This window comes from Camelus dromedarius, chromosome 3, assembly GCF_036321535.1.
Source record: "Camelus dromedarius isolate mCamDro1 chromosome 3, mCamDro1.pat, whole genome shotgun sequence".
Taxonomy (NCBI): domain Eukaryota; kingdom Metazoa; phylum Chordata; class Mammalia; order Artiodactyla; family Camelidae; genus Camelus; species Camelus dromedarius.
The window spans coordinates 107,048,784-107,075,948 of record NC_087438.1 but is presented as its reverse complement, the minus strand read 5'-3'; the positions used below and the strand labels follow the sequence as shown (position 1 = coordinate 107,075,948).

General features: G+C 50.6%; 1 protein-coding gene across 1 annotated transcript; it reads left to right on the top strand.

Annotated features, from left to right (window-relative positions):
• SPARC (secreted protein acidic and cysteine rich) lies at positions 1-22,090 on the top strand. Its single transcript, XM_010987275.3, has 10 exons — positions 1-123; positions 9,970-10,039; positions 11,558-11,620; positions 12,221-12,308; positions 13,675-13,796; positions 15,561-15,681; positions 17,390-17,523; positions 18,183-18,331; positions 20,365-20,513; positions 20,908-22,090. The coding sequence occupies exons 2-10, from the start codon at positions 9,983-9,985 to the stop codon at positions 20,934-20,936; spliced, it is 912 nt and encodes a 303-aa protein (XP_010985577.1). The 5' UTR covers positions 1-123; positions 9,970-9,982; the 3' UTR covers positions 20,937-22,090.
• The last annotated feature ends 5,075 nt before the right edge of the window (positions 22,091-27,165 follow it).

The window sequence follows — 27,165 nt, the reverse complement described above, 5'->3', positions numbered from 1 at the left end:
AGACAGACCCAGCCCAGAGCTCTGAGTGGTTTCCTGTTGCCAGGCTCTAAACCCCTCCACATTCCTGCAGACCTTCAGACTGTCCGGAGTGCACCGCCTGCCTGCTGCCTGCCTGCCACTGAGGTACGCACGACCCCTGCCCTACCTGTCCCTTCTCCAGTCCCATAACCCCGACACCCTGGTTCACTCCTCCAGTCTGTGTATGAGGGAGGGGAAGCTGTGCTGGGAGGTCTCCGGGATCAGGGACGGGGATGTGCATCTTCTCTGGGCTCCACCTCTGCTCCCCTTACGGGCAGGGGCCACAGACTTGCTGCCTGTTGCTTTTCGGGTGAAATCAGGATCACCTGATCTCCCCTTTAGGTTTGCAGAAAATAATCTGACTGTCTTTGAGGGAGTATTTTCTGTCTCTCTTTGTCTCTCTGGTTTCAGAGGCTGCCTGCCTGGCCCCTTTGCTCCCTTTACAAATGTAGCAGCCTCCTCCTTTCCGGGGAATCCGATCTGGTCACAGCTGCAACGGGGACTGGCCAGCAGCCAGAGCCTGCTCTGCTCCCCATTCCAGGAGAAGCAACTTCCTAGACTTGGTTCTTGATCGGGACTCTGTTTTCTAAAAGGGATTTTGCAAGAATGATAAATTGAACCCTGGAAGGCTAAGGGGAAGTCTTCAACTTTAATCAGCACCTCTTGGAAGGCTCCTAGAATTCTGTCCTCTCAAGTCCCCTCCGCCAACACCCCCCCACACACACACACGCGCACACACGCACACAAACACACAGTGATTCCGGTGCCATTCTGCCTGAAATAGCCCTATCAGATAGTCAGTCTTGGGTTAGGCATTGTTCCCACCCCTGGCTCCCCGGGGTGTAAACAGGAACTTGCCAGCAGTAGCCCTCCGTGTCTAGATCTGAAGACCCCAGACATCTGATATGGTCCAGCCGAGGCACTGGGTCCGATGGGAGGCTGGGTGTGCGGGGGACATGCTGTAAAAAGTGGAAGGGGGAAGGCAAAACAGAGGGGGCTCCATGGCAACCTTCTCATGACTTGTTTTGAGCAGCTCAAACCCTACACAAGGCTGCTGTGTAGCCTTTTAGGGTATTAGGGCTTCTTCAGGTAAACTCCTTCCTGTCTTTGGTTCCTTGGCTGGTTGATGAGGGAACGTCCAGAGCCCTAAAGAACAGCAAAGGAAAAGGGGGCACTGGGATGAGGCATGTCTTCCAGGAAGCCCGTCTGCCCAAAAGGGAACAGACAGACACACGTTTTCCCCCAGAAAATTCTATCCTATGCAGAACACATAGAGAAAGTATTTTCACCAGCGATTCTCTGGGGTTAAATTTCTACACACCCCAAGCATTGATGGCAGGGTGAGAAGAACATCAGAGGCAGGGTGACAGACTTAAGGCACCCCTAGATCACACACTTTCACATGTGACCTTGGGTACGTGTCTCCTCTGGACTTAGTTTCCTTGTGTGTAAAGTTAAGAGGGGTGGACTTGATGGCCTTTGGGGTGCCTGACGTCCCCTGAAACTTTCAAAGGAAGGTCTCGTAAACCAGAATCCACAGACTAGCCTTTGAATAGGCTCCAAGGTGCTTGCAAGCCCCTTAAAATTGTGTATACAGCAGTGTCTGTGTGTATGTGTGTGTGTGGGAACAGAGACAGCGGTGCACAAGAGGGTGTTCACAGCCTTCAGTCTTAAGATATTCTCCAACAGATGCCTGACCCTCCAGATAGCCAGAGGGCATGACGTAGGAGATGGAGTGGGTGGGGACTGGAAGCAAAGGTATATTTTCAAGGGGATGAAAAGCTTTGACATGGGAGTGGCTGGGGAAAGAGAGAGTTAACTTGCAGCCGTCAGCTGCCACATCGACAAAGCCTGGAGCAGAGGGAGGGAGGGGTAGAAGGGGGGTGCCTGGAGAAGGAATCAACTTTTGAAACTTTCTCCAAGTCCCACCCACCCCAAGGCTCTTCTCTGCCGTGACTCACTCTAGGAGGAATGCGAGTTGCCACGGTAACCTTTTTTTCAGGGTCTCTGCCTGCTGGCTGGGAGGGGACACTAGAAACAGTCAGAACATCAGGCTCAGTCTGAAGGTCCCCTACTCTACTCTGTCCCCAAACACCAGGACTTACTGTAGGCCCTGCCCCTCTGATCTCCTGGAACCTGGGGCAACTGTGGGGCTGTGACCTGCTTCCTGGACAGGTTACTTGAAGACCTGAGTTTTCATTCCACCTCTGCCTCAAAGGTGCCATTTGACCTTGAACTATTGGCTTCTCCGTTCCGAGCCCCAGCTTCTTCCTTGGTTAAAAGGCGAGAACAGCAGTCACCTCAAAGGAATATGGTGTGGCCAAAATGGGATGAGGCACGGTGAAGCACTTTAGAAAGTGAAGCACTTTATAAAGTTTAGAAACTGTGGTCCCCTACCTATTAGAACTGACGGCATCCAAAGAGTTGATGAGATCATTTCCAACTTTTTTGTCTGGCACTTTCATCATCTTGGGGTTTGGATATAACTTCCCTTTCCTAAAAAGTGCTAAACAAAATAAACACTGTTCAAATTCTCCTGATTTGGGCATTTTCTTGAGTACTTCCCAAGAATGTTGGACCCTCCCATGTGGAAAGAGTGTTGGCCAAGGCAATGGCAGAGGAGGGTCCTAATTCACAGTGAGTGACATTGGAAAGGACTCTTCCCCTCTCTGGGCCTCCGTTTCCCAATCTGTTAAATGGGTAATCTACCCTAGATGGTCTCCAGATGCCCTTCCAGCTCTGAAGTCCTGTGAACCTAAATGCCAGGGGTGGCTTTCATTAGAAAGAGTCAGTCTATATTTTAAACACCCACTGGCCCCCTAGTTGAAAAGGAAACAAGAGAGAAGGGACTAGGGGACCTAGGGTTGCATAACAGTCCTGTTAAAATCTTTATCCATCAGTAGAGACTTGTCAACCAACAGCATGGCTGGGGTTTGCTATTCACAAGAGTAGTTTTCCTTGCTGAGAATGAGCTATAAATAGAAAAGGATGGTGGAGGAAAGGAAAGGGCTGAGGATGTGAGGTAAACAGGAGAGTGTTTGGTTTTGGACGATATTTAGATAGGTAGCTATGTGTACAGAGACAGACAAGGACAGACACAAACCCACGAGGATGCCGAGTATATAAACACTGATTTCACCAACAGGTACCCACTGGCAACAGCTAAAAATAAATGTCTCAATACAAGAGCAGACACAGAAGGTCATGCACTCACAGAGCTCTCCCTGAACAATACCCTGACTCGCAGACAAGGTCCAGGTGTGCATCTTGATGCACAGGCAAACTCTGACCCTCATCTGTACAGGCTGAAACTGACGGGTGCCGAGTTAGGTAGACATACTCGGACTCACAGACACAGCTTCATACAGGTCCACAAGTGCCGTTTGTAGCCACGCAGAGATGTGCACAGCCAGGCCTAACTACAGGTCATGGCAGGGAGACAGACACCTGACCACCTGTTACATACGACAGACAGAAATCAAGACTCAGAAAGGGAAAATAACTCACTTAAGGTCACACAGCTAACTGATGTCTGAGCCACATTTTCAGACGTTCAGAAACATCCACGTGTTCATCTTGCCTTTTTGGTCTGTTTCATCTGATCGGTGTGGCATCCTGCCTACACGTCCCTCTATAGGAAACAAGCCCTGTGGATAATGAGTGATGAGCAGTACTCCTCTCTCCTTTGCTGGCCTGCCATGGCCTAACCCCGCCCCCGTAGCTTTGTCTGTAGGGCGGCAGGACATGGTTAAGAGGCGGCTACTCACTTGCTTCCTGCTGGCTCCCTCTCTAATCTCCTTTAAAGGACAGAAGGGCAGCCTGGAGCTGAGTTTTCAGCCAGCCCCGGAGATTAATGAAGTTACCTTTTCCCTACAGCACAGAGCCTGGGGCCTGACCCCAGTCCTGAACTCAGGGACAGCTGGGCTGTATGGGGCCAGGGCCAGTGACCAGTGATTTGACAGCACTATTAGAAAACCAGCCTCCTTCTCAACTAGGAGATGTATTAGAATTAACTCTGCCCTCACTCGTCAAGCCGTAGAGCTTGATGAAGATAGGAATGGTGATACCAGCTCTTTCAGAAACTTGGTAGTAACACATCTCATCTGGGGATCCTTCTGGGCCACCTTGTGTTAGTCATGGCCTTAGATGAAAACAAACTGATCAATGAAAACAAGCAAACAAAAAACCCCCCCAAATCAAGGTAAGCATCTGGATGTTCCTGAACATCTGGAAGTTTGGCTCAGGTACCAGCTTGCCATATGACTTCAAGTGAATTATCTTGCATCTCTGATTCTCAATTTCCCTAGCTCTAAAATCAGAAGTACGGCAAAGCGGTTTCCTATGACTTGACAACACCATCCACTGGTAGCAGCTGCCAGAACTGTGCGCAGGAATTGAATGCCACTACGGACTTTAGAGGCCAAAGGTCATATGACTGATCAGTAATGTCTGCCACAGGCACAGGATGGGTAGGTGGAGGCATATATGCCATGGATTTGCTATCTTTGGGATGTGACAGCCTGGACACTTTGATGTTATTTCTCAGCCACTCCATTTGTGGTCACCGGATGCAGCAGTGGCCTCTAGGGGGAGCCAAGGAGGAGAGTCTGAAGCCCCACCCTGGAGCCTCTCCTGACCACCGAGAAACGTGGCATCTTAGATGTGTGTATGGAATCTCAGTCAGGCTGATTCCGGTCTCAAACTCTGGGGCTATTTCTGAGTTGCCCAGAACCTCTTCAAACCTCAGCTTAAGCATCCATAACACCTTAAAAATTTCCCTTAATTTCTTCCCTTCCAGCAAAAAATGTTAGAAGTGGAAGCAGAGAATCCAGGGGCAAGTTGGGAGAGGTGTCATTCTGGAAGGCTTCTGCTGGAGTTGACTCAGAACACAAAGGCTGAAAGGAACCTTAGTGACCACCTTGCTTCAGGGTTTTCAACTCTATTCATAGGAAAACCGAGAGACATCCCAAGGTGTGCCGGGGTGTGCCAGGGGTGTGCCAGGGGTGTCCCAGGGGTGTCCCAGCCTCCATCTCAACACCACTTTCACCTGGCTTTCTTTTTTTTCAATTTCAAGCTGATTTAGTAAATAGATAATAATACAGTCACATGCTTCAACAAATGCAAAAGGCTTTTAGCTGTTTTCAACTTGGACTTCTGCAGAAGTCTTCACTGAGAGAAAGGGCTCCCTGGCTTGTAGACTTTTGAACACCACTGATCTAAAACAACCTCCTAATTGTGCAGACCAGGGGCACTAGGTAGGGTGCTGGGAGTACAGAAGCCTGCTTTCATTAGCACGGTGAGCTGGGAGCCACATCGCCAAGGCTCAATCCCTGGACTCCTGACTTCCACGTCACCTCCGAGTGGCTGTGTCTGCTCCTGGGGATGTGAGAGCCAGCATGGCCACACGGGCCAAGATGGCGCCTCTCTGGCCTGGCTCGGCCCTCCTTCCGAGTCCTGGCTCCCTGGGGGGCCTGGCACATGAGCTCCTTTATTAGCCTCTAGGCTTGTTTTCCTCTCTTTGGGCTTGTTTACCAGCAATGTGTGTTTTTGGAACCCTTGTTTCCAAGCCAAACAGTGGAAGCAAGATGCCTGGTTTGCGTCAGCAGCCCAAGTGAGAGGGCAGCCTAGGGCCCAGCCTTTGTCACTGTGTCCTCTGGGAGCCAGGCTGGTGTGCCCGAGATCAAGAGCAGCAATGTCTCCTTCGTTCCACCCCAACACCTTTTCTCCCTGGGCCACAGGCAAAGAGCTGGAATTCTTGCTTTGGATTTTCGAGGGGGATGGAGATTCTGGGATCCTTGGATTTTAAGATACTCTTCCAGTGCTTACCTCTTGTACTCTCTCATGTAAATCACCCTGAGCCTTTCAAGGTAGATGTCTTATTTCCATTTTACAGATGGAGAGATGAATTGAAGCCCAGAGAGGGACAGTCACTTTCTGAAAAGTCACACAACTGCTAAGTAGCAGAGCCAGGACTTAAACCTGCACATTCTGTGTCCAGAGCCTGTGGGCTTACAGTTCTGCCATACTGCCTCTGTAAGAGTTGATAAACACTCTAATATGGTAGCCACTAGCTACCATATGACTAACATACGGCTATGCAAATTCAAATTAATTAAAATGAAATACAGTGAAAAACTCAGTCCTTCATTTGCACGTGTGCATAGGAACATTTCAAGTATTCAATAACCACATGTGGCCAGGAGCTACCATATTGAACAATGCAGATGTAGAGTATTTTTGTCATCTCAGAAAGTTCTATTATCCAACATTACTCTACAAACTCTTTGACTCAAATCAGATCTGATGATTGCATCTCAGATTCTGTGTTTCATGTTCTCCAGAGTCTATGATTCCAAGACCCACATTCTCAAATTGTATGATTCTGAGATTTCCCCCAGTTCTGATATTCAGCAAATTTTCAATATCCAGCGAGAGCCCAAAGGAGGCCCTTTATGTTCTGAAGGAGATAAACTGGGGTAGGGGGGCTGGCTGTACTTTTCCATCCCTAGGAGTCTTTCTAAAGAGGGAGAAGTGACCTCAGCTTCGGGTCCTGCTGGCAGCCAAGGACGGGTTTTCAGACATCTCCAGAGCAAATAAAGGCGAAAGGAAGGGACTTGATGTACGGAACAGGAGGCGGTGGGGTGGGAGTGAGTGGTGTCTGCATCTGATGACCACTGAGCCAAGGGAAACACACCTCCTGTTCCCCCCTGGCCCAGGCTAATTTCCTTCCCTGAACCTCAGGCCAGTTCACAGCCCAAATGGGCCCCCTTCAGGTGAGCAGCTGAGAGAGAACGGCTGCCAAGGGAAATAGCCTGCGAGCTGGAGGGCTTGCCAGGGCCTGGGTGGGGGGTGGGGCAGCCTGGGTCCTCATTCAGCCCTGACACTTGCTCCCTCGGGCTCTGGGCAGGTTTTTTTCCCTTCACTGGGCCTCAGCCTTCTCTCCTGTACTAAAGGGCAGAAAGACATACCTTGAACTCTCAGTGGGATGCTAGCTTATGGAAACACTTTGAAAAGGATAAACACAGGCAACAACACAAACTAAAGAGATACAAAGGAGGGAGTTTTCATTTAATACTGGTCCTTTATACAATGGTGTTTCTCTTTTCACGGGGCACGCCAGGCCTAGGATTGATTGGCAAGGGTATGTGCACAGCTGATAGTTTCCGGAAGCTGGGTTTTGAGCCTGTGCTCTGACCTTACTGGGCTTAACGATGCACCCCCTCCCCTTGCAGGATGTGCACTTGATCTCTTCGGCCAGTGGTGGTTTAGAGAACCTCAGAGAGGGAGCTCATGGGTACGGGGAGTCCAGCCAAGCACCCAAGAGCTGTCCAGACGCCCCCCCTTCCCTCCCATCCATCATCTGGAGGGAAAGGGTGCTGGGACTGGTGATGGAGCACTGGGCAAAACCCAAAACTTGGAAAATAACTCCTCTTCCAAGATTTTCTGTCCTTAATACTCTCCTTTTCTGCGTTTCTCCCCCTGCCCCAACCCCAGTCTCTGCTGAGCGCAATCCCTATGAGGCCCAGCCCAACTCCACAAGGAGGGAGTCTGTCAACTTGGCAGGGTCTGAATGTTGTGTGACTTCCTCCCTCTCAGCCTCAGACTCCGCATCAGGACAGTGGGACTCAGAGCCCCCCTGTGCCTGCCCGCCTGCCTGCCAGGGGGTCAGGGGCTCCAAGGAGACAGAGCTGTATGTGAGGCCTTTAGAAACCATAAAGCACTGTAAGATCTAGAATTATTTTTCTCTTCCTGCTGCAGCACCAGCTATGGGGGTGGCAGAAGGGGTCAGTGCACTGCTGAGAAAATGCAGGTGGTGCAGCAGGACAGATGGAAGAGCTGACCAACAAACCCTTCCCTGGTCAAGGAGTGGGGGGCGGTTCCTCTGCTCAGATGCAGGACACAGGTTCTGGAGACGTCAGTCTTCCTGGCTCTCCAACCTGAAGCTTACTGCATTTCCAGTCCTAACTGGGCTGTTTCTCCAACGACATGACCTCTCTGTCATTGGAGCCCAGAGAAGGTGACTTTTTTTGTTCCAGCTACCAGTCTTCATTTTGACTCTTCACCTTCAAATCATCTCAGATATGTCCTTCACTGATGCTTTCTCTCCTGTCTCGTCCAAAGCCACAAACAGGGGTTTTGCTTGGGTCTCCCAAATGCGGAAGTAAGAAGGGAGATTTTTCCATGTCTAGGCTGGGGGCTGGGGGTGCAGGAAGGGGGACAAGCATACAACTGTGTGATGGGAGGGACATTCCCAAAACTGCCTGGAAAGGGAAGCCTGGACTCCTCTGGGAGTTAGGGTCATGATGAAGCAAAGCCAAGCTCCCAGGCTGATTTCTTTAAATTTCTGTTAGTTTTACTTCTTGTACATTCCGTGACATAGTGAGGTTTGGTGGCTATTTTAATCCAACAAAGGACCACTTTGAAACCTGCTCTTCCTCTGCCTGTTTCTGCTATCTAAATACTATAACCCAAGTGAGGATAGGGGCAGTGGGACATGATGATGTGTGCCAAGACCAGCATGTGCTGGGACGTTTTTAGGGCCCAGCCTACCACCTCAAAGGTCACCTTGTCTAATCCTCTCAGTTAATGGAAGGGGGAACCAGGTCCAGAGAGGACGAAGGGTTTAACCAATACACCAAGTTAGTATTGAGATAGAACCAGCATGCCGGGCATTTAGTTTCAAGTCAAGTGTTTCTTCCATGATGCTAGGGTACCTCCCACCAAGGTGCCTGGTCCGTTGAGGAGTCTTGGAAGGAACTAGGGATGATAAGCCTGACATGGAAGTTTGGGGGACAAACGAGGGAAGACATGGCCACTGCTCCCCTTGACTAAAAGCTGCCTAGGGGCAGAGCGAGCATGCCTGCTGTGTGTGACCACAGAAGGACGATCAGAATAGACCAGGAGAAGCTTGAGGGAGGCAAATTTAACAGTATAAGGAAGAACTTTCTAAAGCCATTTGGAAATGGAAGTTCCTTGAGTTAGAACTAGAAACAAAATGTCCCCATCACAGTTCCTCGGTCAGGGATGATACTTTGGCAGTGAGTCATCAGAGGAGATGCTGGTCCAAGATGCCTTCCAGTCACCAGACTGTTAGAATCAAGAGCTCAGCCTCTAGGGGAAGGTCTAAGCAGTGACCAGGGCAGGAGAAATCTCTAGATCTCCGCTGACATCCTTGAGCTGTGAAGGGAGAGGGCAGGTAACAGGCAGCACATGTCTAAGCGTTTGGATAGTTTCCACACAGGGTCCAGAGAAGTGTCATCTATCCTGGTGCAATGGAGGAAAATGTGGCCACCGACAAGTTTCCATGGCCACCCTCCAGGACTATCTTTCTTTGTTTAAGAATGTAGAGCGCATTGACTCAGATTAGCAAGGGGATGCTGCCTACTAACTTCTCCTGTCAGGGGTAGGAAGGAGGAGGAGGAGGGGAGGAAAAGAACCCTAGGACATCCGGGCTGGAAGGGCCCTTGCACATGATCTGGTTCAGCATCGCCCAAACTTGACTGATTAGCCAATCACCTTTGGCGACTCACCTTTTAAAAACTTAACTAAATGTGCTGAGAAAGGACATTTAATAGCATCACCATAAATGGAAAAACCTGTGCACCTCTGTCACAAATAGAAGGAAACTGTAAAACTGAACACAAAGGAGACAAAACAACTTTACTGAATTCCAGCTGGATGTAGTTTCCTGTGGAGGCTCAGAGCCAGAGACCTGCTCTCTGTTCAAAAGGGAGGTGGAGGAGGGTTAGAGAGGGGTTAAAGACAGGTTAGCACCAAACTGAGACTTCTTCATATAATCAGGACTGAAAGACAACCAAGAAGAAGCAACTTTCCCCCCTGTCTTTCACAACCGTTTAACATGTACCAGCCGAAATGTTCTTGCACAGCGCAGAAATTCAGCATCAGAAGGACCTCTCCATCACTGAGCGCTCAACCTCTCTCCCCCTACAGGGTTCCCAGCACCATGAGGGCCTGGATTTTCTTCCTCCTTTGCCTGGCCGGGAGGGCCTTGGCAGTCCCTGTAAGTACCTAAAGGTCCTATCAGCCTGGTCTTACCTCCTACCACCAGCTCAAGGGCATCCAATCTGCCAGCCCTGGATACTTGGAGGGGATGGGGACTTCCCCAGCCTGAGTTGACTGTCTTATTTTTTAAAAATATTTTTTTTCTTAAACTAACAAGCTCAGAAGAAAAATTAAATGACCATTGGGTGGAGAGTCCAGAGACAAGAGATTTCTATGTAATGTGAAGATGAACTTCTTAGCAATCAGAGCTTCCCAGAGATGGACTAGAATTGCTTTAGAAGTGACCTTATTGTCCTACGAGGAATTCTAGCAGAGGGGGAAGTACTGTTTGGGATGATGTTAGAAGGTCAAGCCACAGAGAGAGGGCTGGGTGAGTTTCTGCATCAGTGGAGGCTGTTGGGTTGCAAGCCACAGACTCCAATCTGACTAAATTAGTGGGGAAAAGGATATAGGGGTAGATTATAAAGTCAAAGGCATGGGGGAGGCCTGGGAAAGGGCAGCTCTGGGATCTGGGAGGTGAGATCTAATGGACAGTCACGGAGACGGTGCCATCTGAATGTATCTACGCTAACAGTTCTCTCATCTCGAGAGAATGTGCCAAGAAGATTGAAAAAATTCAAGGAGAGTAGATCTAGTTGAAGTTGGGTCCTGGGCCTGCTTCTTGGCTAGGGGAGTGGGAGGCACCTTGACAGACAGACAGGCCCTCCAAGGATCGCAGGCAGAGGGCCAGTCGCGGTCATACAGCACTACCCTGGAAGCCAGGACCAGAAGAGGGAGGAAGAAAAGTGAAGAGGGCAAAAAGATCAGTTTCTTTCAAACTGTGATCCCCTCACCCTCTCTTCACTAGGAGGGGTGAGGATGGTAGACTCTGGCAATCTTGAGCAGGCAGGGACATTTAGGCAAAAGATTTGGCAAGGTTAGCATTACTTTTAGAAGTAGCCCCAAGGGGAAGGGTAGAGCTCAGTGGTAGAGGGCGTGCTTAGCATCTACAAGGTCCTGGGTCCAACCCCTAATACCTCCATTATAAAAGAAAAAGAAGAAGAAGCTCCAGCCAACCAAGCACCTCGAAGTCATATGTTATCTTGCTTCTTCCTACTCCAAGTTGATAACAAGAAGGAACTGCCAAATAATAGTAGTAGTAGTAACGTCACACTTGTGGGAAAGGTAATGACATCTTTTGAAATTCAGTGTGCACGCCCTCTGGGTCTCAGTTTCCCATCTGTAAGCTGGAGGGGAGTGGTCTGTATCAGTGGTTTTCACACTTTATGGGAGTCAAAGCAACAGAAATGCCTTTCTAAGCCAAATCCTACTAGACACCCCAGACGTGAATATATAAAGTGAGGTGCTCTGGAGCTCCACCGGGCCCCCACGTTTGGCCCCTCTTGTGCCCTCATCGCCCACCCATTGTGGTCCCCAAGGTACAGATCCCAGTTCTAGTGATCCAGGCCAAGACACTTCAGCGGTGAAGCTGGCCTTGGCCCTGACCTCTCCAAACTCCATTTTCACTTCCTAACAGCAACAGGAAGCCCTGCCCGATGAGACGGAGGTGGTGGAGGAAACCGTGGCTGAGGTGGCCGAGGTAAGTGGGTGATGACCTGGGACCCCCGGCCCCTCTCTGCCTGTATCTGCTCCTTGGGGAGACCAGACAGGTGCTAGCGGGCCGTTCGTCCCTTCCCGTGTGCACGCGCAGCACGGGTGTAATCCTGTGTACCCCCAATCCAGACACACTCCTGAATGCTCCCCAAACCTTCCATGGAAACTTACAGTTGGGAGCTCTGATTTTAAATTTTTTTAATTTTTTAAGCCATAGGACATTTTTTTCTCAGATGATCACCCATTGTCTTCCTGTATGTCAACCAGATGAAGGGGGGCTCTGGTGTTGCTGGCAGGGCTGGAGGGCTTGGCACCCCTTCTGGCCCTGACACCCCTGGTGGCCTCTGAGGCATTCCCATAGCACTCCGGGGCACTCCAAGCACAGTGGGTCCGTAAAATTAAATCTCCATTCTGGACCTGGCATTTGTGCTTTTAGTGGCTTGGGCCCAGCACAGCTTTCCAGTCTCATCTCTCACCATCCCCTTGTGGGTCCCTGAGGCTCTAGGCAAGTCCTCTCCAGCCCTGACCCCTCTCTTTCAAGTGTGGACTGGGGGACCTTTGACTCATTCTTCTCCCTCCACCCCAGGCACCTGTGGGAGCCAACCCCGTCCAGGTAGAAGTAGGAGAATTTGATGACGGCGCCGAGGAAGCCGAGGAGGAGGTGGCGGCTGAAAGTAGGTCTCTTGCCCGAGTGCTGTCACATCCAGCCTTTGCCCTCTGCCGCTTGGGCCTGTGCGGTTCCTCCCCAAGGAAACGCAGGGCGGGGTCCTCCCTACAGGCTGGGCTGTGGAGGAGAAACTGCCTGGACTTCAAGGTTGGGAATATTTTCAGGAATCTGGAAAGATCTATTTATAGCCAGGCCGCTGTGAGTGTCAGGAAGGGAAGTTCACAAGTTGGAAATGGCCTTCTCCCCTCACAGCTCTTCACTCTGAGTCCAAGTGGGGTCTCCTATTCCGGATGAAGTCCCCAGTCACACCTGGTCCCTGAGCTCCTTGAGGGCCCTGGAAGCTTTCACACTCAGGAGCTTCCTTGATTTTCGCAAAGCCATGAGGAAATAAGGCCTGGAAACCTGACACAACTCATATAAGGCTACCCATGGGGTCAGATCCAGAGCGAGAGAGATGACCTTGGGCCCCTGGCTCCACCCACCATGAGGGCATCTCCATCCCATGGGGGCATCGGACCAGGGGTTAACAGGATGGACTCCGGAGGCAAACCAGCTAAGGCTGCCGACTCCCTCTGTGACGCCCTCTGGCAACCTGCTAAGCTTTTCTGAGCCTCAGTGTCCTCCTGCCTGACATGGGGAATGGTGAAGACGCTAGACCTTCACCCCAGGAAGGTCGGAGGATTAGGAAATAAAGCGTAAGTGCCGTTGGCCCAGTGCCTGGCGGAGCAGGCGTCCGACAAAGGATGTCGACAACACCCCCGATCAAGCATCAGGAGGAAAAGACTGGATGAGCTGTCATCCTGACGCACAGAGTTTTCGGTGGAGCAGGGGGCTGTCTCCTGAGTCGTGTTCCTTCCCCCTGCACACCCCCCATCCGGTGTTTACCGGACAGAGCCAGGCTCTATTGTTCAGCATGGGCCTTGGGGCCCTTTTCCGCCACAGCCACTTGAGTCCGTTTTGTTGGGCCTCACGGCTCCCCAGTCAACAGCTGACTTTCCACGTCATTCCAGAAAGTCTATCCTAGAATCCAGAAATGCCTCACTATGATTGATTGACTGGACAGCTTAGAACACAATGCTTCCATCCTGGGGGGAGCCACCTGGCATCCAGTGCTCCTAAGTCCCAAACTGAGCCTCCAGCCCCCCAAGTGTGCCTGGCCCTGACCTCAGACTGAATCTCTGATCCCCAGACCAAGGCAGCTGCTCCCCTAAGTGCCGACTGCTGGGTTCAGCAGAGGGAAGGGAGGACGCAGGGCTGGCCAAAGCCTGAGTTAGGGCCGCAGCCGAGGATCTCCGTCCAAATCTATCTGGATTAGGATAGGGTGGACGGGCCAGTCCGGGGGGTGCTCACTGCATGCTCTTGTGCTCTACCAGACCCCTGCCAGAACCACCACTGCAAACACGGCAAGGTGTGCGAGCTGGACGAGAACAACGCCCCCATGTGTGTGTGCCAGGACCCCACCAGCTGCCCTGCCCCCATCGGCGAGTTTGAGAAGGTGAGGACTGATGGACGAGGGGCAGGGGGCTGGGGCTCTCCAAACACAGAGTGTCTGCCCAGAAAACTGGTGGCTTGGTGGTCCCATGCGGCAGCCCCTGTCTCAGAAGTCCCCTCACTAGATCTAGTCACGGCAAGAGAGTGGAGGTGAGTTAGGGGGAGGCTCCTCCTGTCACTGGATCTCTCCAGGAACCAGGAGGAGTGTATTCAGCACCAGGAGGTTCCACCTCTATGCCGGACCCAGGAGAGAACACATCAACACTGACCACTGAGAGAGGGGTTTGCTCCATGTGGAAGCAGCTTAGCAGAGCATCAGGTCCAACAATGTGGGTTCTAGGTCAGACTGAAGGTTGACATCAAACCAAACATCCATCACTTGTTAGAGTGAGATCTTAGCTATGGAAACTTTTCAAGTTTTCTCACCTCTAAAAATGGGACAGAAATAGACTTTATCTCATAGAGCTATTGGGGGGATTTGTCAGATACTGCCTGGTACTTAGTAAGTATTCGCTATGTGCTATTTTAAAAAATCTTTCAAACTTGTCCATTCTACCTCCAATAGGACTCATCCATCCATCCATCCAAGTAAATATTTATTGAGCACACATGCACGTCAACCATTGTGCTAGTGGTAATTCAGCTCAGGGCGGCGAATCTGGTACCAGCATCATTCCCACAGCCTCCCACCTGTCTTCTCCATCTTCAGTCTCTCCCCAGTACAACTTATCCTCTGGGCTCCAAATTTTAGCATCCTTGTCAACTCTTCCCTCCTCCTCACTCCTTCACCCCCTAATCCCACGGTCACCCATGCCCATCAAGTCTCCCTCTGCAGCGATATATAAGCAATAAGTATTTACAGGATATTCCCCGCAAAGCTCCCCTCCTCCTGACACAGCTATTTACTGCCATTGCCCTTGTTCAACCCACAGCATCTCTGCTCAGCCACCCCCATGTACAGAGACTTGCTAGGACGACCAACATAACTCAGCATACAGTTGTACTCACAGCTGAGACTTAAGGATACGTAGCTGGATGATGAGGGAACAAGACACATGCGGAATCTGGATGAATCCACGCATAGACGTGCTGACTCTCTCCTCGCCGCAAGGGGTCTCAGAGAATATACTCTTTCCCCAGCTACCAAGATGAGATGTAGCCACAGATGAGCAATGTTTCTGCCTGGGAAAGCCCATTACAGACTCAGCACCCAGCATTTAATTGAGGGCCAGTCACATAGGCACCCTCTGCCTAGCATGTACCCAAACTCCAGACTCCGAGCAGGAAAACAGAGGTTCAGCATAAACTGCACTGTTTGTATAAGCCGACTAGGCTCAGCGAGCCACCTGCATGGCTAGTGGGAAGTTTTTGACTAGCCAACTTCCCAGATGCCAGTCAAGGGCCAACCTTTTAAGCAGGTCTTTCTAACGTAACAATCCCAGGCCTGCTGTATTAACTCTTTTCTGTACACCTTGCCCTTGCCCCATCCCACCTTTAATTCATCCTGTTCATACCTTCCAGGTTTGTTTGCCCATATATCAGCCCTGACTCTGCTCAGAGACCAGGAGAGGCTCTCAGCATGGGCTGAACTCAGCCCGGGAGTCCAAAGAGTGGGTTCTTGCTGTGGCCCCACCACTACCTCACTGTGTGACCCCAATCATGCTCCTTGCCTGACCCTCAGTGTCCCCATCTCTGAAATGGGCAAGGATGGCAGTAACAGTGAAGGACCTTGGGAATGAGGGTGAGGAACTCTGTGCTTTGCCAACAGGTGTGCAGCAATGATAACAAGACCTTCGACTCTTCCTGCCACTTCTTTGCCACCAAGTGCACACTGGAGGGCACCAAGAAGGGCCACAAACTCCACCTGGACTACATTGGGCCTTGCAAGTGTGAGTCTCCCCTTGGGCCCTGCCAAGCCTCCCATCTCAGGGAGAAGGCAGTGAACTGTCAGTGATGCTGGCGCTGCCACCCCTGTGCTGTGTGATCTTGGGCAAGTCTCTTCCCCTCTCTGAGCCTCAAAGTTCCTGTCTACGAGTAGGTTCCTCTCAGCTCTGCATTCAGGACGCCTTGGGGGAAGGACTGAGCAGGTGTGGGAGCACATGATCAGGGAGGATTTCTGGAGCCTCTCACTAGCATCCAAGACAGCTCATTTCTTTTCTGTAATGATGAGGAAGTTCTTCTTTAGGGCTAACCCCAATCTTTCCTGCTTCAACACTGTAAAACAAAATGATGTTTTACCTGGGGCAAAAAAGTGTTTTAAAAATATGTGAATTTGAATGCTTTAAAACTGGGGCAAGCCTGTCAGTTCCCCTCAGGCCCTGTCACTCTATATTGTCATATCCTTGGCCCTTTTGCTCCATTACATTCCTATCTGCCTGCATAAGACATATGATTAACCACCCTCTTCTATAAACTTGGGAGCCAGGTGTTTGGGAGAAGGGACACCAGGGTGTTGTCTGGCCTTTTGTTAGTGATACCAGGTGCAGATTCAGCTGGCCCAGGTGCCTGCTTCAGTGTTGGCTGCCTCTCTGTCATGTGAAACAGCCAAGGCCACCTCTGCTCCCTCTCCAAGCCAACATCCACATGGTGCATTTGGTACATTGTGGCACCAGACGACACGGGAGAGCCACTCACCTGCCTCAGGTGTGCGGAGTGCAGAAAGGTGCAGGAGGGGAGAATCAGGTTCTCCTGGGACCAGCCCTGCACTGATGGTGTGAAATGAGAAGGCACAGGCCTGGAGAGGGAGGCGGGGGAGGAACGTTGGTAGGAATTCTTGGGCAGTGAGACTGACGTGTGCCAAGCAGCTCTTCCATCCTCTAGGGCGCATCCCTTACTCCAGCTCCTACTGCCTCCATCCCAGACGTCCTCTCCCACCCCCCAGCTGCTGGCAAAGAACTTAGTGGTCCTAACCCCAGACGGGGCTTTCCACAGGCCAAGGATGGGGGAAGGACAGACCCCTAGGCCCCCAGGCACCCACATGCCCTGGTCCTGAATGAGGCTCTGACAATGTGGCCTTAAGCAAACCCCTTCTCTCCACACTGACCTCTAATAAATCCAATAAGAGGGTGGACCTGGATGTCATCTCCAGGTCCAACATTCTGGAATTCTAAGTTCCAAAGACCAGGATGGAATCATATTGCTAAGGATGTTCTGGTGATTAAGCATTCCTGACCCTCCCACCCTCGCTCAGCGGGGCCTGTGCATAGATGCTGCTCCTCAGCCTTCCAGCTTCAAACACCTCCCAACGGTTGATACCCACATCATGGGTCCTGGCCTCTGTTTTCAGGGCCCAACACCCAGAAAAGTGCAGCAGCCATTGGAGCGAACCATTTCCCTCAGCAGATCAGATCAAGGCCAAGGGAACAGCAGACGTGCCTTTGCACGTTTCCATTTGCAGAGCATTCTTCCCCACACACAATCTCCTTTGTTCAAAAGGTGGGAAGAAATTGTGGCCCAGAGAGGCTGAGCTACGGTGCCAAGATGGCTGACTGAAGCAGGACAAGGGCACAGGGTAGGGAGAGCGGCCCGGCCAGCATGATGGCCATCAGGCAGGGAGAGTGGGGTCTGTCCTGACCACCCCTGTGTTTTGGACCCTAGACATTCCCCCTTGCCTGGACTCCGAGCTGACGGAATTCCCCCTGCGCATGCGGGACTGGCTCAAGAACGTCCTGGTCACACTGTACGAGAGGGACGAGGACAACAACCTGCTGACCGAGAAGCAGAAGCTGCGAGTAAGTGGTCTCTTTCCAGCCTGTCCCAGGGCGCCTGCCTGGCCCTGCAGTGGACACACCTTGGCCCCGGGCTGGCTCAGACCCACAGTCCCATTCCCAGATCTAAGTCCACATCCCTGCTCTGACAAATGCTTTTATCCTGGGCACCAGGGCACAGCGTCCTCCTTGCTGCCTTGGGAGGCTCACAGAGCACATTCACATCTTAAAGGCTCTAAGAAGTCCTGTACTGAAAAGACCTGCTCACTTTGTTTGGCTCAGTGTTAAACAAGAGACATAAACAACTCTATTCCTTTTTCCTTCTGAGTCTGTGGATCTTAAACTCTAATGGACATCTCAAGTGCTTGGAGTACTGATAAAATGCAGCTCCCTGGGCCCCACCTCAGGCCCGCTGAATTAGTGTCTCTGTGAAGCAAGGCCGTGGAAGCTGCATTTTAACATATGCCCCAGTCATCTCTACAGAGAGCCCTCTGAGATCACCCCGGGGCTCCACTCTTGTGGATGAGATGCTGGCTCCCATCTACGCCACTTCCTTCCCTCATTTTGAACCTTGGCCTTGGCTGGTCTTAGCCTGCCCTGTCTCCCGTCAGAGGTGGGAGAGGCCTTCACTGGCCTGGACAGTCTCCCTGGACCCTTGTCACATGGTGTCCCTGCTCCCCCAGGTGAAGAAAATCCACGAGAATGAGAAGCGCCTGGAGGCCGGAGACCACCCCGTGGAGCTGCTGGCGCGGGACTTCGAGAAGAACTACAACATGTACATCTTCCCCGTGCACTGGCAGTTCGGCCAGCTGGACCAGCACCCCATTGATGGGTAAGACCCAGGCCCTCAGGAGCACAGGGGCTGCTCTGGCCTGGCCCAGGGGAGGACAGTCGTGGGTCAGGGCTGCCAGGCGCACTAGACATGGCTGGAAGACCTCCCAGCAGACTCTGCTGCTCCCAGCCCTGGAGCCTAAGGGCTGGAGTAGGAAGGGACAGGTGTAGGAGAAGGGATGCAGAACCAGGAGGAAGAAAGCCATGAGACACTCCCCCCTGCCAGAAGAGGCAGACTGCATCAGAACTGATAACCCCTCCTTAACCCTGCGAGTGCCGGCCTTGGGTATCCATTAACGCTTAGGAAAGAGAACGACTTTGCAGGGTAGCTGGGCTGAGGTGGGGCAGCCTGCACACTCACAGTCCTTCAGCAAGACCCTGAGACTCAGCCCCAACAGGGCAACCTGGCCCCAGAAGTTCTTAAGAAGTTCACAGAGCCAGTCCTGCCCCCATGGCAAGCCCTTGGCTTGATGGCTCTCACGGCTCTTGTCAAAATGAGTTAGGAAGTGCTGTGTGACTGCCCTGCAGGACAGGCAGGGAGCTGTCAGTGAACACTTACTGAGTGACTGTGACGTGCCCAGCATGATTCTAGGCAGGGGATTTAACAACAGTCAGAACTGACACAGCCCTTGCGCCCATGGAGCTCACACTCTGGGTGATGATCTGCTTCTCACAATCAAAGGAAACAGTAAAGAAGGCTCCCACAAATTGCAGGTGGTGGCGAGCAGGGGTTGTTACCCTCACCTTCTGGCCTTTTTCTGCCGTGTGTTCTAAGAGGAGCACAGAAAGGAGGGCTCCCTGCTCTCACACTGTGCCCAGGGGGGCTCCTCTCCAGGAGGCTTACTGCGCCCTCCTGGTCCAGCCCTTGTCTGAAGCCTGACCACCCAGTCTGCAATCCTGGGGAGCTGGGGCCTCCCCAGCTCTGGGAAAATCCCTGCTGCTCCTCTCCCAGGCTCTTTCTGTGGCTGGAGCCAACTGAGTCACCCTGTGGAGGGAACATCTGGTGCTCAGGCTGAGCAAGGAAGGGCCAGGAGGGAGGCTTCCAGATGGGACTGCAAGGACTGTGTCTGGGAAAGCGCTCCAGCTGGGTCAGGAGATCCATCCTCCCCCTGTTGTCCCAGAGCTGCACGGTGACCTTGACTGAGACCCTGCCCGTCTCTGGGACTCCGTTTCTCCCAATGAAAGGGGATGGGGGCTTCCTTCAAGTTCAACCATTGTGGGATTCCTTCCATGAGTTGGGAGGAGCAGGAAGGCCTGGGGATTGGAGAGAAAATTGGACTCACATTGCAGCCCCCGGGGGAAGAGGGTTTTGAGGACAATGAATTGAAGGCTCTGGGGAACAAGGGAAAAAAATCAGACAGTGCTCTGGAGTCCAGACCAGCTGGGAGAATAGGAATGGAGGACAGTGGGAGAGAAATCAGAAGGCGCCCTCTGACACATTACATGGTGTACAAAAGATTAAAGTTCCATGAAGCTATGAGTTCCCTTTGACCCTCCCACTAATCCCAGTCCCTTCCTACGCTCCTCCCCAAAAGTCAGCACCATCATCATTTTGATCCTTCTCTTTTTAGCCTTTTTGCTGTGCATTTGTATAAGTATGTGTCTGCAAAAAACATGCCTTACTGTTTCATACCAGATTTTGACCTTCCACTCACAGAAGTGCTGAATATTTTCATTTTAAATGTCTATGCCCCCAACTCTTGGCCAATCAGGAAACAATGAAATGCACCCAGAGACCTGTGTTATGAACCCATGGACCTCAGAACTGGAAGGGCCCTCAGACTTTATGGTCCACTCCGGCCCCTTTGATGGAGGGGGAAACTGAGGCTCAGGGTGGGGCAGTGCTGTGCCCTAAGCCCCACAGCAGATCAGCGGCGGAGCTGGGGGTAGACCAGGACCGTGGTTTCCTGTTCTGCACTGAGCATCCTTTCCTTCTGCCCTGGGAGAGGGGGGCAGGCTCGCTCCCCCTGTCTCCCCACTCGGGGGTGTGGGGCTTTCTCATGCCTCAGGCTCTCCCCACCTCATCCCCCGCAGGTACCTGTCCCACACCGAACTGGCCCCACTGCGTGCACCCCTCATCCCCATGGAGCACTGCACCACCCGCTTTTTCGAGACCTGTGACCTGGACAATGACAAGTACATCGCCCTGGATGAGTGGGCCGGCTGCTTCGGCATCAAGGAGAGTGAGTGTCTGAGCAGAGGGTCCGCCGTCCTCTCCCTCCCTCCTCTCTGCCCATCTCTGCTCTCTGTGCCTGGTTAACTCTGGGCCTCGCTTGCTCACTCAGAGATGGTGTCTTTCTCTTTTCCCTTCCTCCACTTGCTCAGTGCCTAGCACTACTTTGGGAACTCTCAGGCACCCAGGGAGGCAACGGGAAGTGTAACTTGGCAGTATGTGTAAGTGACAAGGACAAGCCAGGGACGGGAAGACCAAAGCTCTCAGGCATTGACTTCCTGGGTGACCTTGGACGGGTCACCCGGCCCCTGGTCCTGGGGATGGGTCGGATCCTCTGACCCCCTGGGAAGCACGTCTTCACCAACACTGGCCTTCAAGTCTAACTGCTCCTTCTTGCTTTGCAGAGGACATCGACAAGGACCTCGTGATCTAAACCCACGCCTCCTCCTGCAGAACCAGATTCTCTCTCTTTAACCTTCCCCCTCCTGTTTTCCCCAATGTTTAAAATGTTTGGATGGTTTGTTGTTCTGCCTGGGGACAAGGTGCTAATATAGATTTCAATGAACACATTAACGGTGCTAAACGTGGAAATTTTAACCCAAGTCACGACATCCTTAGTTGCTCCTCAGCTATCACGGCCTCTTGCTCACCCACTAACAGTCGCATTTTTCTCTTGCCATTTGCAGCTCTGCCCATTGTCTCAGGCGCACATGGGTGGATGCTTCCATCTGCTCAAGTCTGCCTTCAACACATGTTGCATCTTCAGATTTTCTACTTTTCTCTTTGAAACTAATACTCGCAGAGTCAGGCTTTGTGTTAATTTTATTTTAGGGTATTGGCTGCCAGGGGGGGTCACCCCTACGTGGCCAGAAGGTGGGCAAAGGGAAGTAACAGACACGTGACGTTGGCAAGGATGTTTCCAGGGCTAGAGGATCAGTGGTGGGGGAGCCCTGCACAACCCACCAGCCAGAACCGCAGATAACGAATCTCATTTGCCTGGGGCTGTGTTATGGAAACGTATAAGCGCTCACAAAAACCCGCCTCCTCGCCGTTTCCCCCTCCCCTTTCAGTGGCATTTCTTTTCACAGTAGGCTGTTTGTTCAAACTTTGGGGAGCCTCTGGAATCCACCTCACCTCTGGGGGGTGGACCCCCACATCCTACAGGGCTACTCCCCCACAGATGTCTCTCGGAGTTGCAGGACTGGGAGGCTGCTTCAGCCAGGAAGGCCAAAATCAAGAGTGAGGTGCAGAAAATGGCAAAATAGAAAAAGTGCAGTTGGTGAATTGGTTTTGTTTTTTTGTTTGTTTGTTTTTTTCTCTTTTTTTCACATTTGGATGGCTGTCATGAGGGAGCTTTCCTTTGGTTTCTAGCATGTTCCTCCTTCTCCCCCCGTCCCCTCTCTTTTCCTTCTGTTAATCAAGAGAAACTTCAAAGTCATTGGGATGGTCGGATCTCACAGGCTGAGAACTCGTTCACCTCCAAGCATTTCATGAAAAAGCTGCTTCTTATTAATCATGCAAACTCTCGCCATGACGCGAGGAGTTTGACAAATCTTTCAAAATAAAAAGTACTTACTGACTTAGAAACGGCCTTCCCGAGTGATTCTGCACGTGTCTCAGTGACCTCATTTCCCCAACCCGTGGACCCGTGGACAGACATGTCCACACATGACTGCACAAGTGAGCAGCTTTGCACACTCCTGCTTCTGTACACACACGTGCACACTCACACAGGTTGATTTATACACAGGGATGGTTCCCATAAGCACGGAGTTAGCTTGCTTTTAATTTTATGACCTGTGGGCTGCATTTCATGATCAGTGCACCAGGCTAAGCAACTCTCTCCTTTCAGTAACCATTCACTCACTCATTCATTCATTCATTCCATAAATATTTCTGATGTACCTACTGTGGACATGTCCCACTCCAGGTGATGGAGACACAGCTGTGGCAAAGCAGACAAGATACGTGTTCTTCCGGAACTTAGAGTCTAGCAAGGAATCGATTAAACAAGTGCACAACTAAATACAAATTACAAGATGTGATAGGAGCACTGAAGGAAGAGTGTAAGAAGCCAGGAGTGTGTGTCACAGGAGGACTAGAGTCACACTGTCCCACACGGTAGCCACTACTCACGCGTGGCTATTTCGATTTCAATTTAAATTAATTAAAATGAAATATTTAGTCTCTCAGTCACTCTAGAAACTTTTCAAGTGCTAAGAGCAAAACGTGGCTACTGCTGACCGCATTGGACAGGGCAGGTCCAGAGCATTTTCATCATCACAGAACGTTCTATTGGACAGGGCTGTTCTCGGGCTTCCTTGGGAAGATGAGCTGAGTCACAAAGGGAAAGAAGGAATTGTTTGGAGGGGCAGAGGTGAGACAGGGGGAAGGAGAGAGGGTCAGGAGAAGAGCATTCCAGGGGGAACAGCACCCGCAAAGGTAGCATGATGTGTTCCAAGCCAGCGTGGCTGGTTCACCAAAGAAGGGTGGGTCACGCTGGAGGAGGCAGAAGAGGTGGGGCATGGCAAGGAGTTTGGATTTTAGATTTTTGTGCGGTGGGAAGTTGTTGGAGGGTTTTAAACCAGAGAAAGAGAAAGAGACAAGATTGGATTTGGTTTAAAAAGAACACTCTGGTTCTGGAAAGATAACAGCATTGTAAGTTCAGAGAGCACTTTTTGAAGCTCAGGCATGCCCATGATGCTGGTGTGATATTTCAGGCTGGGCTTCTGAGACTCCCTTTCAAGACAGAGAAACAGATCCTAGAAGTGGGTGCCGCTGCACTGGCCACAGAGCTGGGTCATCAGGTGCTGAGCCCAGAGTTGGTTTTTTTTCCCCTTCTATTTTAGATTCTTTTCAAATTACTAAAATAATACAAACTCATAAAAAAATTAAACTGTGTTGGGGTGCTCTGTTTTTACACAATGGGAGGGAGAGATTGGCCAGTTTGGTCTCGGCCATCTGAGGAATGCAAGACTAGCACTAGTCTCACAATCTCTAAGGATCGCGGCAGAAACTGATGGGGTAAATTTCAGTACTGGCTCATTCATTCATTCGATGACGTTTACCAGATGCCCGCAGCATGCTAGGCTTGTTCTATGTTCTCATGTGTGAAGCGGGCAAGGTCCCTGCTGTCCTGGAGCTTTCATTCTGGCTAGGCAGGCAATGCACAAGACCTTCTGAGGCAGAGACGTGTGCTGTAAAGGAAACAAAGCACAGAGCTCTGATGGAACAAGGCTTGGATGGGTTGTTCCTCCAGGTAGGGAGGGAGATGTGACATTCTGCCTGAGACTGTAGGATGCAGTCTTTGCGCCTTGGCCAGCCTGGGGCAGATCACCCGTGTAACGCACAGCACCTACTATTACAACAGCTCTGCTGTCAGCTTATTCACAGATGGCGTTCAGGTTCAGGGAGGCTGAGTGATAAGGTGGTGAATCACGGGAGAACTGGCACCCAGAGCTTTCTCCTCCATAACTAGATGCCTCGCCATAGGGAGCACCTCAGAGTTTTCAAGGGAAAGGTAGCATGAAAGAGCGGCAAGGATGTGCATCAGCCCAGAGCCCTGGGAGGATGGGTGGGGCTGCATGGCCTGCCGGCTGCACTGACACTGATCGGCTGAGTGGACAGCGGCCCTCAGAATCCAGAATCCTTAAAGGCAGCGTTTTCATACTTTCCTTCTATTTGTGCTTTCCCCTCCCTTTAAGTCAAAACTCTTTAAAAAAAAAAAAACAAAACTTAACATTTCAAAGAAATGATCTCATTACCTTGGGTGGAAAACCACTATCATTTACCATAAATAGAGATAAACCTTAAAGAGAAATACAGTAAGAAAATAAATACAGTGGGGAAAAATGTTATGCAATTATGAATGTTCTTTGTGCTTGAAAAATGCTCTGCTTTTTGTTAAAAGAAGACATCTAAGAGACTTTCTCTTTGATAATCAAATGGTCTGAAAGACAACTGAATTATACCTAATTTAATGTCACTTCATGCCAAATCTGAAACTCTCCTAAAATCATCTCTTGCTCTGAAGTGGTGGGTATCTCTCCTCTTTTCCTTGAAGGGGGCGTGGGTCCTCTAGGGATCACCTAGGTCCCGGAAACAGAAACCTCCCTCCTCTCCTCCCTCCCACCCTCCAACATCTGCTGCAGAACGAAACTAAGCCTCACTTAGTCCAACGACCAAACACTGAGCTTGTCTCCTCATCTGCAAAATCCTGACAACAGTGGTCCCTGCCACACAGGTCTCTGTATTGGGCATAGAGGAAGCCGACGATGACAATGATGTTAACGACTGCCCACTTAACTGGGAGAGGCCTGCTGTCTCCCCACTGCCTAGCCTGGCCCTTTATGCCTGGCCCCCTCTCAATAGTAAGGTTTCAAGGCCACATCCCCTTTGTGAAGGGGCTCAGACACATCACACTTGTTAGGCTCTGCTGGGCAGCCTGGTGTCTGCACTGGTTTTGGCTTTAGAACTGCAAAGGGTTAAAATATGTTCAGCAGGAAGCAGAAATAAGGGCACCCTAAGGATGTAAAGGGGCCATGGACAGGAAGTCAGAAGTCTTGTTTCCAGGACAGTGGTGTGAGCCTGGACAAGTGCCTTCCCCTCTGGAGTCCCGTCTCCCCTTCTAAATAATGGTGGAGGGGGAGCTGGATGAGATGGTCCCATCTTCAGAGACTCTATGACATCTCCTCTTCTCTCCATCTGAATAAGCTGTCTTAGGGAGGAGTAAGGACCTGGGGCCATCGAGGCCTCCTAACCTGGTTTCCACATGGCCCCCCAGAGCCAGAGGGACCAAGCTGACTGCTCCCTGAGCCACAGGCCTGCACAACGCTGCGGAGAGCCAGGGCGCCCTCTGGTGGAGCAGGGGAGAAGGGCTCCCAGGCTGCAGGATGCGTCTGAATCGCATCCAAGCCCTAAGAACCCACAGAAGTCCCCACAAAATGGGGAAACTGAGGTTTGCAGGAGCAGAAGATACTCCCTCAGGTAGGACTGCCAAAACAGAGGGCTTCCAGCTAAATTTGAATTTCAGATATATATAAATGTTGTTTATATATAATGTATATATATGTATATATGTACGTATGTATGTATATGCGTGTGTATGTATATATATGTGTGTGTGTGTGTGTGTGTGTGTGTGTGTGTATAGATAGATATATGTAAGTATGTCCCATGCAATGTTTAGAACATACTTCTATTAGAAAATTACTCGGTAGGTATCTGAAATTCAAGATTACCCAGATATACTATCTTTTTGATAAATCTGGCAACTCTACCTCCAGATCACCCACTGAGTTCAGGGCTGAGATTTGACAGGAGCCCAGACATGGGTCATGGTTTCTTTCCCATCATACTGGACCAATGTCTTTTGCTAGCAGCTCTGCCGAGCACTCAGGGATGTGGGAAATGCTTCTTGACATTATTCTGGGAGACAGTAAGTTAAAGGATATCTGAATCCTGACTCTGATGATCCCAGGAGTGTTTCAAACAGAGCAAGGGAGATGGGTCCACCCCATTTCTCACACCACCTTCCCCCCAAATCCCCACACCAGCAACCATCAAAGACCCATCTTGAGGTTTTGGTCATAGAGTGCCTAACATCCCAGCCCCAATCTGACTTACAAGTTTAGGGAGGAGCCCAGATATCTGCATATCTGAAAGTTCCCCAGGTGACTTGGATGAGGAACAAAGATGCAGACCCCCTGGGTTAGCTATAAGGACAGGAAACTGCTTGGATGGGGCAGATTTTAATTGGTATATATGAGTAATTGTCAAACTATGCATAGGAATTGCAGTGTGTGAAGGAGTATGGCTTGTTAAAAATGCACATTCTCAGAACCCGATTGAGTAGATCCAGGCTAGGGTCTTGGATATTTGTACCTGTTTTAATCCTTAAAAACAAAAACAAAACTGAAGCTAATATAGATGAATGGTAAAGTTCTTAAAAGCAGATAGTGATTATATAAATATATTATTCTATTTGCTATAACTTAAACATTTCACTAAAAACACTTTTAAAACTTAGGAACATTAGGGGACTGTGGTACAAGTGGTTTGAAGACCATATCTTGAGGACAGGTCTTGAAAGGTGGAGAAGAGTCAGAGAAGTATCATGGTCAGGGAGCAAGCAGTCTGAGCAGAGGGGAAAATAAGTCCAGGAGACAAGGTTATGTCTTGTTCATGGCTGTTGTCTAATAAATGACCTCTCCAGCCTTGTCTCCTAACACACTCCTCTCAGTCACTACACTCAGCTAAAATGGCCTTCTTTGTTTTCCAGAAACATGCCAAGGTCTGCCCTGCCTCAGGGCCTTTGCACTTGCTGTCCCTCTGTTGGAACTACACTCTTTCCTCAGCTTTTCTTAGTAGGCATACTAAAACACTTTCATTAGTAATGAAAATATTGTCTCTTCACCACTATCAGGACTCAGTTCAAATGTCACCTCCTCAGAGTGGTCTTTGGGGTCTTACTCTTACTCCCCTTTCTCTCTTTCATATCAATGATCACAATCTGTAACTATGATCTTGTTTATTCTCTTTTGCTTACTGCTGTGCCAAGAACCCCAAGCACATTTCTTGGAACGTGTTCAGTTCTTAGTCGATATTTGTTAAGATAAATAATTAGGTCAATGAGAGGTAGGGCAGGCGGATATTGGGATCTG